A 16270-nucleotide genomic window follows, 5' to 3' on the forward strand; every position below is an offset into this window, starting at 1 on the left:
TGGAGGACTACAGTTGTCACAGAAGTATTTAAACATTTCCTCAACTAAGAACTAACTGCACAGGAAAAAGACAAATGTGGAGAGATCTTTTGAGGCATTTATAAATACTGTAGTTTTTTTTTTAATGATTATTAAAAAGGGATTTACAAAAACAACCACTTAACCAGTCTTTTAAAAGAGAATAGGGGATTTTCCTATAAGCTTTGGATTTGTAGTAATTTAGTTTTCCTTTCAGTTCACATGCACTAAAATGGAACTTCAGTTAACCCGCAGTTTAATCTGACATTTTAAGGCAGCATGAATTAGCTAGGCAACTAAAGGGTTAAAACCCCTCTTGGCACTCCTGAGATGTAATACCACCTCACATAACATGCCGAAACAGGGTAATACTGTAGCTAAATAAAGATTGCATTCATTCTCCTTTAAACAGAGCAAGTTCCTCTCCTAACTAAGTGCTTTAGGGTGCTGAGGCTTATAAAAAAAAACAATAAAAAAAATTAGCACACCCTAAAAAAAAGATGAATGAGAATTAAAAGTTTCAATCTCTCTGAGATCTCTAAGCTAAAAGGTAGAAGGAGTGGAGTGGGTGTAGGTGGTAGGAGGCAGAGATGGGTTTTTCTGTTTTGCTTTTAATTGAGTCATTTCTTTCTTTTTATTCCTTTAGATATCCTCAGCCACCTTCTCACTGTTTTGCTGTGAATCTTTCCTTCCGCTTCCTCCCATTCCTTGTAAACTCTTTGTTTGTTATAAATGCAAGCTCATATAAAGGCAGAGGCTGTATTCTACATCCTACAGTCTATAATATCTTGGAAGGATCAGAAAAATAAACTCAATAAACAAGACCAGTAATGTTGTGGGGACGAAGCTGGACTCCCTTAAGTTGGTGTCAGAGAGGCGGATGTTGTCCAAGATAAGGATAGTGCTGGACCTCCCACCCACGCCATGACATGCTGGCCAGTCACAGGAGGACACTCACTGATAGAGTGAGATTACTCAAATGCACCACTGAAAGACACAGGAAGTCATTCCTGCCTGTGGATATCTCTCTGTACAAGTCCTCCATTTAATGCACAAATACAGATGGCTGGTTGTTGGATACACAGTCTCAATTTGAGAAACAGACATCTTACAAGTCTTTACTTTGGCTACTTTATTAAATGACACCAAAACAGCTATACTTGTTTTTGAAGGGACCACTACACACTATAACAGTTTTTGTGCTTTCCCACACATTTAATGGTCCTCGCTGTTTTACATAACAAGAACCGAGGAGTTTTAGAATTTCTTTTTTTCTGAGAGGTATTTTGAAGATTTTGTCAAACCCAGTTTTCAGCTGTGTCAGCATGATGCCTTTTAAGGAAAATTTGGGGCATTTTACACTGATGACTACATATAACCCACTATGATCTTAAGTAGGCAGGGCAAGGGAAAATCTTAATAAGAGTTAAAGAAGTGCAATTTCAACAACACATCTCAGTTTTTCCTGCATGATAAATATATAAAATTACTGAAAACGTTCTGGTAGCTCACCAGACTGTCCTATATCTAAAAATCATTACATTTTTGTTGATTCACAATTTACAATCTTTAAACTGAAATTTCTATAGTAGACAGTGAAGAAATTGGAACTTTTCTGCCATTTAATTGTTTAACTTACAAACTTAAACTTAAACTAAGCTTAAAACTTACAAAAATAGATTTACAAAAATAGTTAAAAGCCCAAACATGTATACCCTCCTTTATATTTTTCAAAGCTGTCAAGAAGGCCATATTGGAGTCTTTGCTGGGCCGATTCTAGACCCCGGGCTTTATGTTTGACATCCCTGACTGCAGGGCAACATGCAGTGGAACACACAGCAGTGTCAGCTGATAAGAATGGGCTCAACGATCACGTGAACACCAAGTAGTGAGCCGGTTGTTAATTTACTTAAATTATGGTGTCACTTTAATTCTAAATAAATGTACGAATTCATGTGTTTTTATCGTTTACTATTAAATAAAATAGTTCACTGTCATTCCCGCGACACTAATAGTCCTCCATACACCGTACCATGGCTATGATACGCTTTTGGGCTGACTTCGTAATGGCACAAGTTGTGTCCTTGTTTATTATTTTTACAGTATATGTGTCTGTGTGTGAGTTTTATACCTTTTTGTCTCATGTAGTTCGTACAGTTGATTTGGGAGGTCGTGTTTTCGGTCGGTACGTGAAGTGAGCGCACTGGACTCCGCCCACCACCACTGAGCTAGCTGTGCTGCTGCTGCAGCTGGAAACAAACCACACCACCGCAGCAGCATTGCTAGCAAGCAAGCTTACGAGGTAAGCTACCACCGCGCTAGTCTTGACATTAGTAGTTGTTTAAGTCAGAGTCAGAGTTTAAGCGCTGCTGATGAATTCCCATAGAGTGTGTGTATACTTTTTCTCGCGTCATGTGACTGTCGCTGATAATAAACCCATTCAACTTAACGAGTATAGAGAGTTCGTAGGTGTGGCTTTTCTCGTGGTGTTTATGTGAACAGCCACCACCTTTCTGTGTTTCTTTAGAGAAGTTTTTAGGCAACTAAATCTAATATTGTAACGTTAATTAAGGTTTATTTACTATGTGCTAATGTTTGTCAATTGTCTCTGATGGATTGACTTCTTTTTCTATAATCTGGGAAATGTGTGTCAAACATATCTCTCGTGAATGATATCGAGACATTTTTAAGCTAGAAAGGATATTTCTGTCACGACATGGAAGCTCCAACCTTTTTTTGGCAAAGCAACTTTGATAAATTCTTTATTTATCAGTGTAAAAGTCTCATTGACATTTAAAATGTCTTTTTTCAAGAAAGGTCAGGCCAAGAAGGCAGCAGAAGTTCCAACAAATATAACCTGACAGTTATATAAAGACCAAAAAGGATTAGATTTATTATATTGTAGAACACAGAGTATGAACAATAACACAAAGATAGGTGCAAAACACATGGAAACACCATAAACCCGTTTTTGGGGAGTATCGGTGTAGATATTTTGATATAACAGATGTGATTCATTCCATGTGCTGGTACTTCCCTGCTGGTCACGTCCTCCACTGCTTCATTGTGGTTGGTTTTAATGTAAATGATTAACCCAAATCCAAATGTAAAAAGTACATTAAAATACAATGTATAATATATCATGTATATAAAAGGATTTTCCACTGACTGTGCACTATTATTAGTACTGTAATTTCTAAATGGCTTTGAGTGAGAACATTAACTAGAAAGCCAACAGATATTACACTAAAATACTAATCATGTGCTTTAATATAATGTAATAGATCAATAATAAGGTGACTGATTATTTGGGTGACAAATAATCTGTGCAAAAGTCTTGACCCATCACTAGTTTCTTTATTTTTCGCTTCCAAGCAGCCAGACATTTTTGTAGGTTCTTGAGCAATCATTCTCCAGGCTTTGTCTTTGGACAGTGACCGCTCCTCAGTCCTTGTCAGTCCAGTCCTTGTACCTGAACATTTTCACAGGAATGTTTTGTGTTTGTTAAGCCATTTAACACTGACCTGTGAACCATTCAAACAAAACAATAAAAAAGAAAGAAAGAAAGCATCTAAAACAGCGTTTAAGAAAGAAAACAACTGTGGCAAAACAGCAATGCTCCAGTAGCTGGGGCGCCTGAAAAATACCATGAAATCATGGAAATATACGATCATGTGACATAATGAAAACTTTCCGTAGTTAAAACGGGGAAATATTCCTATTAAAATACAGTTGTTTTAGGTTTAAATCTTGTGATTTAAACCTAAAACACATTTTTGACATTAAATATAGATATTTACATGTATAATAACGGTAAACTTAGCTAATAATGTGACGCTCTGTTCTAATACATTTAATCAGGCCGAATGTTATTAGTTAGGTTTTAGTATGTGACTTTAAGTGAAAAATCCGGGGGTTTTATTGTATAATTAATGTAATAATATGTTATACCACCCATTTAAAAAAGACAGAATACTGGGTTTAAAATGACATTTATACTGCAGTCGAGAATTTGATGAGATTTTTTTTTACAATGACAACTCCTGTGGCTGAACATTTAATTCTGTTAACAAGTAGACCACATCAGAAAGCTTCTAACAATTTTACATAAAAAATAAAAGTGCACTATTCAAATGGCTTTTAATGAGCCATAAAAACAAAACAATTAAAATTAAAAACATCTAGCAGTTGAACCAAGGGTACCCTAAACTTACAGTCACACTGAACGTGACAGGTTTCCCTGGTACTGCAGACATCTAAAGATTTTTGGACACATGTAGACAGCAAAGTTATGTTTCAGTCTAGGTGCAGGTGACAGCAGGTACAGTTTAGGTGCATTTAAACAATTACATTAAAAACCAGCAGGTTTAAAAAAACAAAAACAAACCTAGCCGTTAATTTGCATGTGTGTGTAGCCAGTCTGGCCTTCAACTCTATGTTGCTGCAAACTGCGTTGTGTGGTGTGAATTAAGTGTTTTAATTAAGTTGGTTGTTGCTTTGCCAGCTGAAGTGGGTTTATTCCGCCAAAGCTGTTTACATAAAACAGTAATTCTGTGCAGTTACTTCATGTGACTGACTGGGCTCCTCCATGAGCATCTTCAAGAGAGAGGGAAGAGTAGCAGAGAAAACAACTGGTCGCGGCAGATGGCTGCCCCTCCTCGAGCTAGGTTCTTCTGGAGATTTCTTCCTGTTAAAAGGAAGTTTTTCCTTCCCACTGTCACCAAAGCCCTTACTCATTGGGAGTCATATGATTGGGGTTTTCTCTCTGCTTTGTATTAGTATAGGGTCTTTACCTTACAATAGTGCCTTGAGGCAACTGTTGTTGTGAGAAAAGAACAGAACAAAAGGAGACAAAGTCAGAGAAAAGCTTTAAAAGTCCTTCCTGGAAAGCCTGGAGAACTGTTCCTGAAGATCACAGAAATTACTATAGATCTTGCCTAAGAGAGTTCTGGCTCCATTGAGGAATAAAGGCAGTAATTCCAGATACTGACTTCCAAGTTCATTTGAATTTATGTATCTTTGCATCTTTCAGTAAATTGCTGCATCTATTTTAAATAAAACGTTTAAGGGGGGCTCAAGACTTTTGCACAATACTGTATTCTATGTTCTCCATGTTCACTTTCTGTTTATCCACATTAATGGTTGTCAGCTCTTGTGAGCTGAGTGTTTCCGGGCTGCGATGGCGGCAGTTGGAGTCCAGCAGACGAGGGTCGCAGACTGTGTGACGAAGGTGTCGCTGAGCATCTCCTGTGACCATCTGCTCGACATGGATGCATTCTCAAAGTCCGACCCTCTATGTGTGCTTTTCATGAACTCCTCTGAAAACCACTGGTTTGAGGTAAGTAGGTTTTTGTTGTGTGGATTTGAAAGGCTTGGATTGCTCATACTCTTAAAAAATTAGAGTTATCAATTTCCAGATTTAGGGCAACAGCTCAACTTTAAAAGTTCCTAAAAGAAAATCCTTGACTGTGAAACGTGTTTGTGTTAGGTTGGTCGCACGGAGAAAATCGAGAACTGCCTCAGTCCCAAGTTTTCCAAGCCTATTGTCCTTGACTACTACTTTGAGATGGTGCAGAAGTTGAGGTTTGAAGTGCACGATATTGACACTGAAAACTGCAGTCTGCAAGAGGCTGACTTCCTGGGACAGCTGGAGTGTACCTTGGGACAGGTTTGCCATCTTTGATTTTCATTACAAGCCATTTGTCTATATATTTACTGAAAGAGCTACAAATAAATGTATGTGGTGGGAAGTGGTATTGGTATTGTTTAGTGATGGCTAAGATGTGTCTTTCTGTTCAGATCGTGTCCTCAAGAAAACTAACAAAACCACTTGTTAAGAAGGACAAGATGCCTGCAGGAAAGGGAACCATTACTGTGAGTTTCTTTGAGTGAGGGATGCAGTGATTTAGTGAAATCTGAGTCCACTATTTCACATTTTTAATGCAAAACTACTTCTTGCTCTCTAGATATGTGCAGAAGAAATGACTGACAACAGAGTGGTGGCATTTGAAGTCGCAGCAAGAAAACTGGACAAAAAGGTGTCAAAGACTACAAGGAATTATGTTCCTGAAATCAGAAATCTTTACGCGGATGATTTGACTGAAGTTACTAACTCTTACAGGTCACACTTTATGATTAGAAAAACATTTAACACCACTCATCAAAAGTTTGTGCCACTTTGAAAGGTTATGTTTTTATATTTAGAGAAAAGCACTTGAACTGATTAAAATTGTTTTGGGTGTAAATCAGTGGTCATAGGCACACATTTGCAGTGTTTCCAATGAAAAGCTGTGTTTCAGTGACACATTTTTTGGATTAAACAACCAACAATTTAGGTAGTTAAGAAAATGCCAAAAATTGGCATGTACCAGTTTCCTCACAAACCACCATAATCTGTTGTACTGGAAAACTTTTCATGAAGCTGCAAGTGTATAGAGATTGACAGACCACGTGACTTTCGCGCGTTGCTTTGTGGGTACGAGTGGCAACAAAATCAAAACACTGTATCAAGCGCTAGTATTTCCAGCACCGGTAATCATTAATTCTGCGGTTTTAATCCCTACTTGCATTTTATTTGCCCCAAAGACACTTTTGGTGGTTTACTTTGGTGATTTGGACTATTCCATTTCACAGCTGTTGTTAAATTTTTTTCCTTTATCTCCTGTACAGGCCAACGCAATCTATTTGTCGTTTCAGGTCGTAGTATTACACAACATTTTCAGATCTAATAGAAATAAAATGAGTGTTTTGTAATTCATTCAATTTATTGTCTTTATTTATAACTGGCATTATTGTTTCATTCTATTATAGAATCTTACAAGAAAGAGGCAAAATTGTAAAAATCCATTATGCTTTATTAGCTGCTTCGGTAAAAAACAAATCAACAATGCAACCAAAAAAAACCAACATTGCAAAACAACATACTGGAAAACAGTTATTCATCACTTTATTGCTTCAATACAACACTTGGGCACATATATGCAGGACGTTTCGTGGCTGTTTTGATATCACTCCCACTCTCTCTTAACCGATCAAATCTGGCTGTGGTAGCAGCTTTAAACTCGGTATGACCCAGGTTGATAGAGGTGCCCAGTCTGGATCGCATTCCAGCATTTTGTAGGCTGGTTTTCCTACAAAACACAACAAACATTAGCCTGCAAAGCCACAGTGAACAAAGCAGCATAGCGCAACGAATTCAATTCAAATCAATATCAGACTCATATGTAACCTACATCAACAATTATGTTATGATAAATTACGTAATAACTACAACAGAAGACTTACCTTTGTGGAAATGCTTGGAGCAGACTAACATGTGAGCTGGAGTGTTCTGGAACATTATATTTGGTCTGCAATCCAGGCCATCCGTCGTCTCTTTGTTACTTCGGAAACATGGCTTGAACAATTTGTCTTCCACGACGTAATCCGATAAAAACCGATCTCTTTACCCGTCGGCTTCCCGTGGCTGTCATGCAACCGGCTATTGCAGTTAATAATACAACAGCTTCTTGCCATTCTTTGTGTTTCTTTTTATCGCTGTGTGACTGTTTTCATGTGAAAGCCTGCGTGCGCTAGGACCGCTTGCCACTCGTTCCCACACTCCTTTGCGGTTTTACTCCAGAATGACGTCACATTTTCAATCTCTATTGTGTTAAAAGGCCAGAAAATTAGCCAGACTGTTCTTCTTTTTAAAACAAGGATTGCCACTCCATGCAGGCATTTCTCAGTGATTTCACACAATGGTGAGAGCTTGCAGAGAACAATGCAAACTGCTCCTACCAGAATAGAAGGAGAGATATGGTAAATGGACTGATTCTTATATAGCACTTTTCTATTCCCCCAGAGCGCTCAAAGCGCTTTATACAACATGCCACATTCACCTCCCCCCCATCCTTTGAAGTGCTTTCTATTCAAACTCCGACAGATGCATCAGAGAGCAACTTAGAATTAGTATCTTGCCCCCGGCTGCATGCCAGACTGGGAGAGCCAGGGATCGAACCACCAACCTTCCAATCAGCAGACGACCTCATGAACTACAGTCACCCCAGAATAGGAACCAGAGTACAATTTAGCAAGAGGACAAGTAAGTTAGAGTCCTAGTTTGGGAAAAAGAAACTTCACAAGATCCTTGATGGGCCTCTAAATTCTGAGAGACAGATTGTCTGGGTTCAGATGTGTTTGATTCGTTAGGTGTGCATTAGGTAAGACAGTGTGCACCTACAGAATGTGGATCTTCTCAAAATGATTTTTGATGAATGTCTCCATTAACTATTAATTGTCACTGATAGCATTTCTGATCAATTCAAAGTTCTATTAAATACAAATATATAAATGTCTTTCTTTCCAAAACGAAGAAATTTCCACGTGAAGCCAAACTTTGCTAAGAATGCTAGCAAAGTTTGGCATCCCTGACACAGGATGTGACAACTAAGATGATTGCGTCTGGAAATTCTCTGAAATGTGATTGGACAACTCGAGCTGTGCCTGTTTAGTAAGTGTAGTTTAGTAATGACTCTTCTTGGACACAGTTACCTGGACTGTGAAAAAGTGTAAAGGCAGCTGATGAGCAGTGATCGATATCGTGTTATAGTGGTATAAAACAACCAGTCTCATGTCATTACTTTATCCTCACTTTAGAATTTATGGTGTAATCTGTGTTTGTTGTTGCCTGCTTTTTCCTCCCGTTTATCTCCAGGATTTTTTTGGCAAATCCGACCCTTTCTTGGAATTCTACAAGCAGACAGAAACTGGATGGCAGCTGGCTCACAGGACAGAGGTAAACCTGCATTCATTGTGTATGAGGCTTTCTGGTGCAAGGGGGAAAAGTGTTTTAAGTTTGTACACTTACATCTCCCAACAGAGCAAGTCTTTCTGTGTCTGTGTTGTTGTGCAGGTGGTGAAAAATAACCTAAATCCCGTTTGGAGACCATTCCAAATCCCAATTCAGTCACTTTGTGCAGGCGACGTCGAGAAACCTATCAAGGTACACACACTCATGCACACATAAAGTATGCTGGTTTCTTTTTTTCCTAACTGTCTGCAGAACTGAATGATGTGAAGCAGCCTGTAAAACTGGAAAGTTGGGATGCACTAATCGTGAGTGGTGCTGATGTTTAAAATACCAAACTGGCTGATAGCCAGTGTAGCAGGGAGACAACATAGGCATCGTTAGAAAGTTGTTGTTTTTCTTTTTTTTACACATATACCCTAAAAACAAACATTATGACTACTGAAGCTTTTATTTTCACTGTTTTTCATCTCGGAAAGATTTGAATCCTAAACGTCCTCTGTTGTCTCCCTCGTGCATAACTTGCATACGCTTGATCTTACTGCCACTAAAGAATTGTTCTGAGTCTTAGTTTATGTTGTTGTTGTTTCCATCCTCTAACTCTTATTAAGGCAAACTTATCAGGAAGAGATGCTTTCCAGTCAACAGTACACGTGAGGTAACTGTCGACAGTGTCAACATGGAATGTTGTTAATGTGAAGGATGCAGGGTCTGTGACAGGACCGGCTCAAGTCCTGGATGCATCTACATCTATCTTAAAGGAACACACACTTTCAAGGAGTTTGGCCCATTGGTTAAATTTACCTGATCGTTTACTGACACAGTCTGGGAGCGCCTTTAATCAAATGTAATTAACAACACTTCAAACTATGTCTAAAATGATCTCTGGTTAAAAAAAAACATCTAACAAAATCATATTTTTGAACCTTCAAATATTCCTGTTAAACAGGATATGAAGCTTATTAATGAAGTTTACTGGTGATTGTATTTGGTGGCTCCACACTATATCCCATTTTGATCCTGGGAGGAGACACAAATCCATTGAGGGTTGTGTCCGGAAGAGCAAAAAAATCTGCCAAATCAAACATACAGAGCTGTCTGCTGTGGCGACCCCCTGTGAATAAGGGAGAAGCTCAAAGTAGCCCACTGATTTTATTTTGATATAAAGGTTTAGGTAAGCTAACCAAGGGGTCAGTTTTCCAAATGGGACAAGTTTTCCATTAAGATGGATCCATTTTTTTACTTACCCATTAGCTTTTATAGCTGTTGAAGAGTCACTAGTGTGAAATTAGTCGTAAAGAGGAATACGGTGCTGCACGACAATCCTTGCGATCACTTTGGTTCCTAGCAGGTTCCTGCAGTTGCCACTTCATTGTATGAAAGATGTGTCTGCAAACACAAACTATTCTCTAAATGCCAGTGAAATGTGCTAATTGGAAACAGGGACTGTTCGCCTTCAAAGTAAAAGTTTTGCCGATTGAAGAGTGTCAGTGCAGTGCTAAAGCACAACTTTAGCTTTGAGGGTGACAATCCCCGTTTCCTTTTTCAGACGTTCAATGAAGCTTTTTCAAGTTTCACTACAGATCGGAGAACAAATAGCATGTATTTGCAGACAAATTAGCATCTTCCACACCAACGACTTGCCACAGACGGGGAGGTTTTTGTTGCAGCACCATCTTTGCAACTGATTTTACGTAGCGACATCCAGCAACCTTCATTAACCACTTGCCACCCGGTCTGGGAATTTAGATTTTTCCTAGTCAACAGAGGTTACTGAGGGGTCACCGACAGACTGGTTTGTAGGCCCGTGCGACTGAGGCCTAAGATGTCCATGCTGTGTATGGAGCTGTTTGTGTTTTCCATGTTCTCTCAACACCGAAAGTGTTACAGAATCTACTGTGTGTGACTGTGAGCAGGTCCTGTAATCGCTCTAAAGGAGGAACTCTGTCACCCCATTTACCAGCTTAGATGGCCTCTGTGTGTGTGTGTTTCTGGTTGATGTTTTAGTATCATGAAGTCGCCTTACATTTGAAGCTTCACGCCCACCATGCTTTTGCCTCACATACTTTGATTTCCAAGCGCCGCTGATCATTTCGATGCAAAATTTGGTGATTCCAAGTCTCGCCTCTCCTCACTGTCTCTGTTCGCTAGATTGACTGTTATGACCACAACAACAGCGGCGATCACGACTTCATTGGAACATTTCAGAGCTCACTCAGTCAAATCCAGCAGGCAACAGAAACATTTGCAGTGAGTTCATGTGTTTGTGTGTGTATGTTTGCCAGTTTGGACACTTTGCTTAAGATAAGCAGAGGGGAAGAAAGTACATCCTGACGCCTGTATGCTGTGTTTCTCTTCTTCACAGGCGGAATTTGAGTGCATCAACAGCAAAAAGAAAGAGAAGAAGAAAGGATATAAAAACTCTGGCATCATCATCATAAAAAAAAGCAAGGTACTCTGGTTTTAGATGTTTTTTAATATGTATATTTGATACGTTTTCTTTTGTTTTTTAGATATATCATTAGTCCTGTTGTTTATCTGCTGGAGCACAAAAAACAACATTGTGTACCCTTCTTAATAAACAAGTACTACTGCACAGTAACTCTTGTGGTATTTACAGATAGTGAGGCAGTACACGTTTCTGGATTACATAATGGGAGGCTGTCAGATTAACTTCACTGTGAGTTTCACATATATTTGTTAATCCTAATCCTTCCAGTTATCATTTGGAGACACACCTGAAATATTTAACTGATGCTGACATTTTATGATTCATGATTACTGTGTATACTGAAAATGCAACACATCCCTCTGGGGGGCGTGCAGATCGCAATTGACTTCACAGGCTCCAATGGGGATCCCAAATTCCCCCAGTCACTGCACTACATCAACCCTCAGGGCTACAATGAGTACCTGGCAGCCATCTGGGCAGTTGGTAATGTCATCCAGGACTACGACAGGTAAATACATACATAAAGAATTATGCAGGTGCAGAAAGTAAATGCTATGCTGCCGTCTGTTTTCCTTCATTCAGAAAAATTGTAAGTCAGACCGATTTAAAAACAAGCTCCACCGTAACTTTTTCTTTTCTAGTCTTAAAGGTTTCTGTGCACTTCATCAGTTCATCTACAGTAATTTCAATGCAATTTAACATGTCGTTTGTAAGACTTAATATGCACCTCACTTTTGGCAAACTCACAATCATTCTTACAAGCCTTGAAAGACCTAATATATCACAGTACTAGTTCCCCACATTCAACAAGTTTCAAATAATGAGGTCAGTGTGTGGGCATGTAATCCCTTTTGAGCCAAAAGCTCCGGCTTCAGACTGTTTTACTCATGGCTGTGTGAACACTACCAACTCAGCACAGAAACCCACCTTCCTCCTGTTCAAGTTAATGAGAGAGTTAGTCAGGAGAAAGGTGGCTTAAACAGAGGGGAGGGGGCTAAAAGAGCTAGCAGCAAAGGTGGCCTGTGGTGAATATAGTGCTGGGAATGAATATAATAGATCCCTGCTCTCATAATACCATGATAGTAGCAGCAAAATACTAATAATCTGACCAGTACTTATCTGTTATTTTGAGCGTTCATTCCTAATGCATGGATGAATAACTGAATTCCCAGCAAAGCAGTTAATGCAGCATGTCAGCTGACAGGCATTAAGCCAGAGCACCAGCTTATCATCCTGACATTCACTAGTTGTCTTGCACTACAGGAAAATAAATGATTAATAAAGTGAAAACATAACAGCGTGAGAAGCAAGGCCAGGATGTCTTGTTTAAATAGAACCATGAAGAACATTAATGGAAAAGAGTCTGACAAAAAGACTTCATTTTAAATGTTCACTGGTCTTTACAAGCTGACATTAACAGTCTTTATTTTTGTATTGCTTCCTTTTGCACAGTGATAAGATGTTCCCTGCTTTTGGTTTTGGAGCACAGATTCCTCCTGCATGGCAGGTGATTGTTTTACGTTTGATGTTTGCTTACATCTGACACGCGACAGAAAGATTGTTTGTGTTGTAGATCAGTGTAAGCCATTGCAGATACGATCATTTGGGATCTGGGTTGTTTATGTGTGCAGGTCAGCCACGAGTTTCCCATCAACTTCAACCCGTCCAATCCATTTTGTGCAGGTAATAACAGACTGAATGTAATGTGAGATTTGTTTCACACTGCCATGTGTTTGTATCAACATTAGGAGTTATTTAGCACCGTGGAGGTGAGTGTCTGTTCAGATTTGCAGGTGTGCAGAACACCTGCAACACGGGAAAATTATATGATGTTTTACATTCTTGTAGATAAGAGATATTTTAATTTTAACATATTAGAAGATTTATTTATGCATCTTGTTCTTCTCATAATTTAATTTTTATGTTGTGACCTACTGCTTAATAAACATGGACGCACCTTTGGGTGTAAAATTCAATTCAATACAGTTTTATTTATACAGTGCCAAATCACAACAACAGTTGCCTTAAGGTGCTTTATATTGTAAGGTAAACACCCTACAGTGTTAGAGAGAAAAGTCCAACAATCAGATGACCCTCTTTTGAGCAAGCACTTGGTGACAGTGGGAAGGAAAAACTCCCTTTTAACAGGAAGAAACCTCCAGTAGAACCAGGCTCAGTGAGTGGTAGTGATCAGCTGTGAGCAGCTGGTGCTGAGGGGAAGAAGACAAGACAAAGACACGCTGTGGATGAGAGCTAGAGATGAATTATAACTAATGATTAAATGCAGAGTGGTGAATTAACACATGGAGAGTCTAAAGAGGTGAGTGAAGAAGAAACACTCAGTGCATCATGGGAAGCCCTCAGCAGCCTGTTGCAGTGTAACTAAGGGAGGATTCAGGTTCACCTGATCCAGCTGTAACTTTATTAAAAGAGATCATTTTAAGGCTAATTTTAAAAGAAGAAAGGTTTTCTGTCTCCTGAATCCAAACTGGGAGCAGAAAACAGACCTGAAAGCTGAAGGCTCCACCTCCTATTCTACTTTTAAATATCCTAGAAACCACAACTACAGTGAACCAGCAGTCTGAGCATCTTGCTTTAGTGCGGTGACACAGTACATTCCATCAACCTTCATGTAACTGTGACCCATGACTTTATGATATTTGTGTGTGTGTGTTTCAGGTGTAGAGGGTGTGGTTGCTGCCTACCAGCAGTGTCTGCCCCAGGTGAAGCTTTACGGCCCAACAAACTTTTCCCCAATCATCAACCACGTCGCCCATTTTGGAAGACAGGCGCTGCAGCAGCAAACTGCGTCTGTGAGTTACAGAAAGTTTGGAATCAATCAAAGCAGTCCTAATGTCAACTGACTGTTCCACTCTGCTGCTTTTTTTTGTTCCTGTTGTCCTGATGATTCACAGCAATACTTTGTTCTCCTGATCATCACTGATGGAGTAATCACAGACATGGACGAGACACGCAACGCCATCGTCAACGCCTCTCGTTTGCCCATGTCTATCATCATCGTCGGGGTCGGAGGGGCGGACTTCAGTGCCATGGAGTTCCTGGATGGAGACGATGGAGTTTTGCGTTCGACAACAGGAGAGAACGCCATGCGGGACATCGTGCAGTTTGTGCCATTCCGGAAGTTCCAAAATGTAAGCCGTGGCAAGTTATACAACACACTCTTTGTCCAGATGCACCAACACCACCAACATTTGAACGTTTGCACATCTTATTTCAGGCGGGCAGTGCAGCCCTTGCACAAAGTGTGCTGGCAGAGTTGCCTGACCAACTGGCCTCCTTCTTCAAGCTATTTGACCTGAAGCCCCCCACTGAACCGACTCCTATATAAAATGTGTAGGAGTACCCCAACCAACACGCTGATCGTGCCCCTCATCCTTCCCTTCATTTGATCCGAGCTGCAATCAGGATTCATAAATATCATAGTAACCTTGCTTTTTCAAGGTTATGTCATGCCTTGATTGTTCACAGTACGTGGTGCAATAAGTCATCATATACTGTAGGTTTGTATGAGCACAAAACGGTAACTTGATGATGCATGATTCTGTCAACGCCATGTGAAGTTTCTAGCTTTTCTAGCTGACATGAGGCTCTGGTTTTATTGGCTGTCAGAACATGTGACTAGCTTAAACTTTAAACACCTTCTCTTGGGTACTATGCTCAAATTACAGCTGCAGCTCTGCAACCTCCCTGCTTTCTTTTCTAACTGCATGTGTCTGTGTGTGTGATTGGCAGACTTTCACTGTTGCTCTGTCTCTGCCCTTTGTCTCAGTGTCCTAAAGAACTGCTTGCTCAGAGCGTCCTGGCAGAAATCCCAGATCAGGTGTCTGGCTTCTTCAACACCATGAATTTGAAGCCGCTTGAGAGCTGCACACCTACTTCTGACCTCTCAGCATCTGCGCCACCCCTCCTGTGATTTATTCTGAAAACTATCTTTCCTTCTCAATGTCTTACCTACAAATGTCTTGTGATTCCTCACCCGGAATTTTTTTAGGAAAGCTTCCTGCAGCTACAGGGTAAAGCCATACTGCATTAATGTTATCAAAGATTTCCTAATATATGCTAATATGTGGAAATTTATGTCAGTTAAGTGCCAGATATAAATGTTGCGTTTATTTTATTACCTTTATTAAAGGATTTATTGTAACTTTGTTGCATTGGGTGAGTTGTTATCGACTGTTAGTCACATGACAGGGTCTGGAGTATTTAACTGGGTACTCCAAGTTTGTGCTTATATCGTCTCCTCTGTATTACAGCCATCACTTCTTTGTTGGTTTTCATCATTTCACATTGTAATGGAAGGTATACATTTCAGTTTAATATATTTCAATTTAAAATTTCCAGCAGATTTCAGGTGTGATGCAGTAAGTTTTACAAAATGAATCCATATGTACTGATCCCTATGTTCAAAATAATACATTTGTTGTTCTGTTTTTATATACTTTTTTACCGTTATGTGATTTTGATTTAAAATACTAAATGTGCTTGCATGTCTTAAACAAAAAGAATCAAAGTGATTAAGAAGATCCTTTTTTTACACAGTGTATTTTTTTGATTTTTACTTTGTCTTAAGAGGAAGTAGCAAAAAAATGTACTTCAACATTTATTAAATCCGCCGATACATTTCCCTTGGTGTATGTGTAAATTCATTGTTGATATATGGAGCTGTTTACACTGATGACTGTGGCATTGCCTTATGCACTATACTTGTCTTTGTAATGGACGCTAACTTTGTCAGTATTTTACTTTGTTATAAAACACAAAGGAAGGAAAAATACCATGAGTTATCCTTCTGCATTCTTGTCATGGTGAAAAAATACTGCAACAGCCAGTTTGCATGTTGTTATTTGTGTCTGTGTGTAATCCAGTTCAAGAAATATTTCTTAGCTTTACATGTGAGACTTCAACTCAACTGGTGCAACTAAAGCAAAATCTCTTCCCTGTCAGTTTTGGTATAAATCTATATTTAAAAAAAATGAATTTTTGGTGTTCTG

General features: G+C 39.3%; 1 protein-coding gene across 2 annotated transcripts; it reads left to right on the plus strand.

Annotated features, from left to right (window-relative positions):
- Positions 1 to 2174: 2174 nt before the first annotated feature.
- Positions 2175 to 16005, plus strand: LOC100701568 (copine-3). Of its 2 annotated transcripts, XM_025910158.1 has the most exons (17): positions 2175 to 2320; positions 5168 to 5356; positions 5507 to 5686; positions 5818 to 5892; positions 5985 to 6056; positions 8714 to 8794; positions 8912 to 9001; positions 10958 to 11056; positions 11172 to 11258; positions 11427 to 11486; positions 11633 to 11766; positions 12711 to 12765; positions 12890 to 12941; positions 13938 to 14071; positions 14174 to 14410; positions 14497 to 14612; positions 15049 to 15125. In XM_025910158.1, exons 2-16 carry the CDS (start codon positions 5198 to 5200, stop codon positions 14605 to 14607), a joined length of 1626 nt encoding a protein of 541 aa, XP_025765943.1. In that variant the 5' UTR covers positions 2175 to 2320; positions 5168 to 5197; the 3' UTR covers positions 14608 to 14612; positions 15049 to 15125. The 2 variants fall into 2 exon arrangements, with proteins under 2 accessions (XP_025765943.1, XP_003450260.1); XM_003450212.5 differs by lacking the exon at positions 14497 to 14612 and having other exon boundaries at positions 15049 to 16005.
- Positions 16006 to 16270: the final 265 nt, after the last annotated feature.

This window comes from Oreochromis niloticus, linkage group LG9 (genome assembly GCF_001858045.2).
Source record: "Oreochromis niloticus isolate F11D_XX linkage group LG9, O_niloticus_UMD_NMBU, whole genome shotgun sequence".
NCBI classification, from domain to species: domain Eukaryota; kingdom Metazoa; phylum Chordata; class Actinopteri; order Cichliformes; family Cichlidae; genus Oreochromis; species Oreochromis niloticus.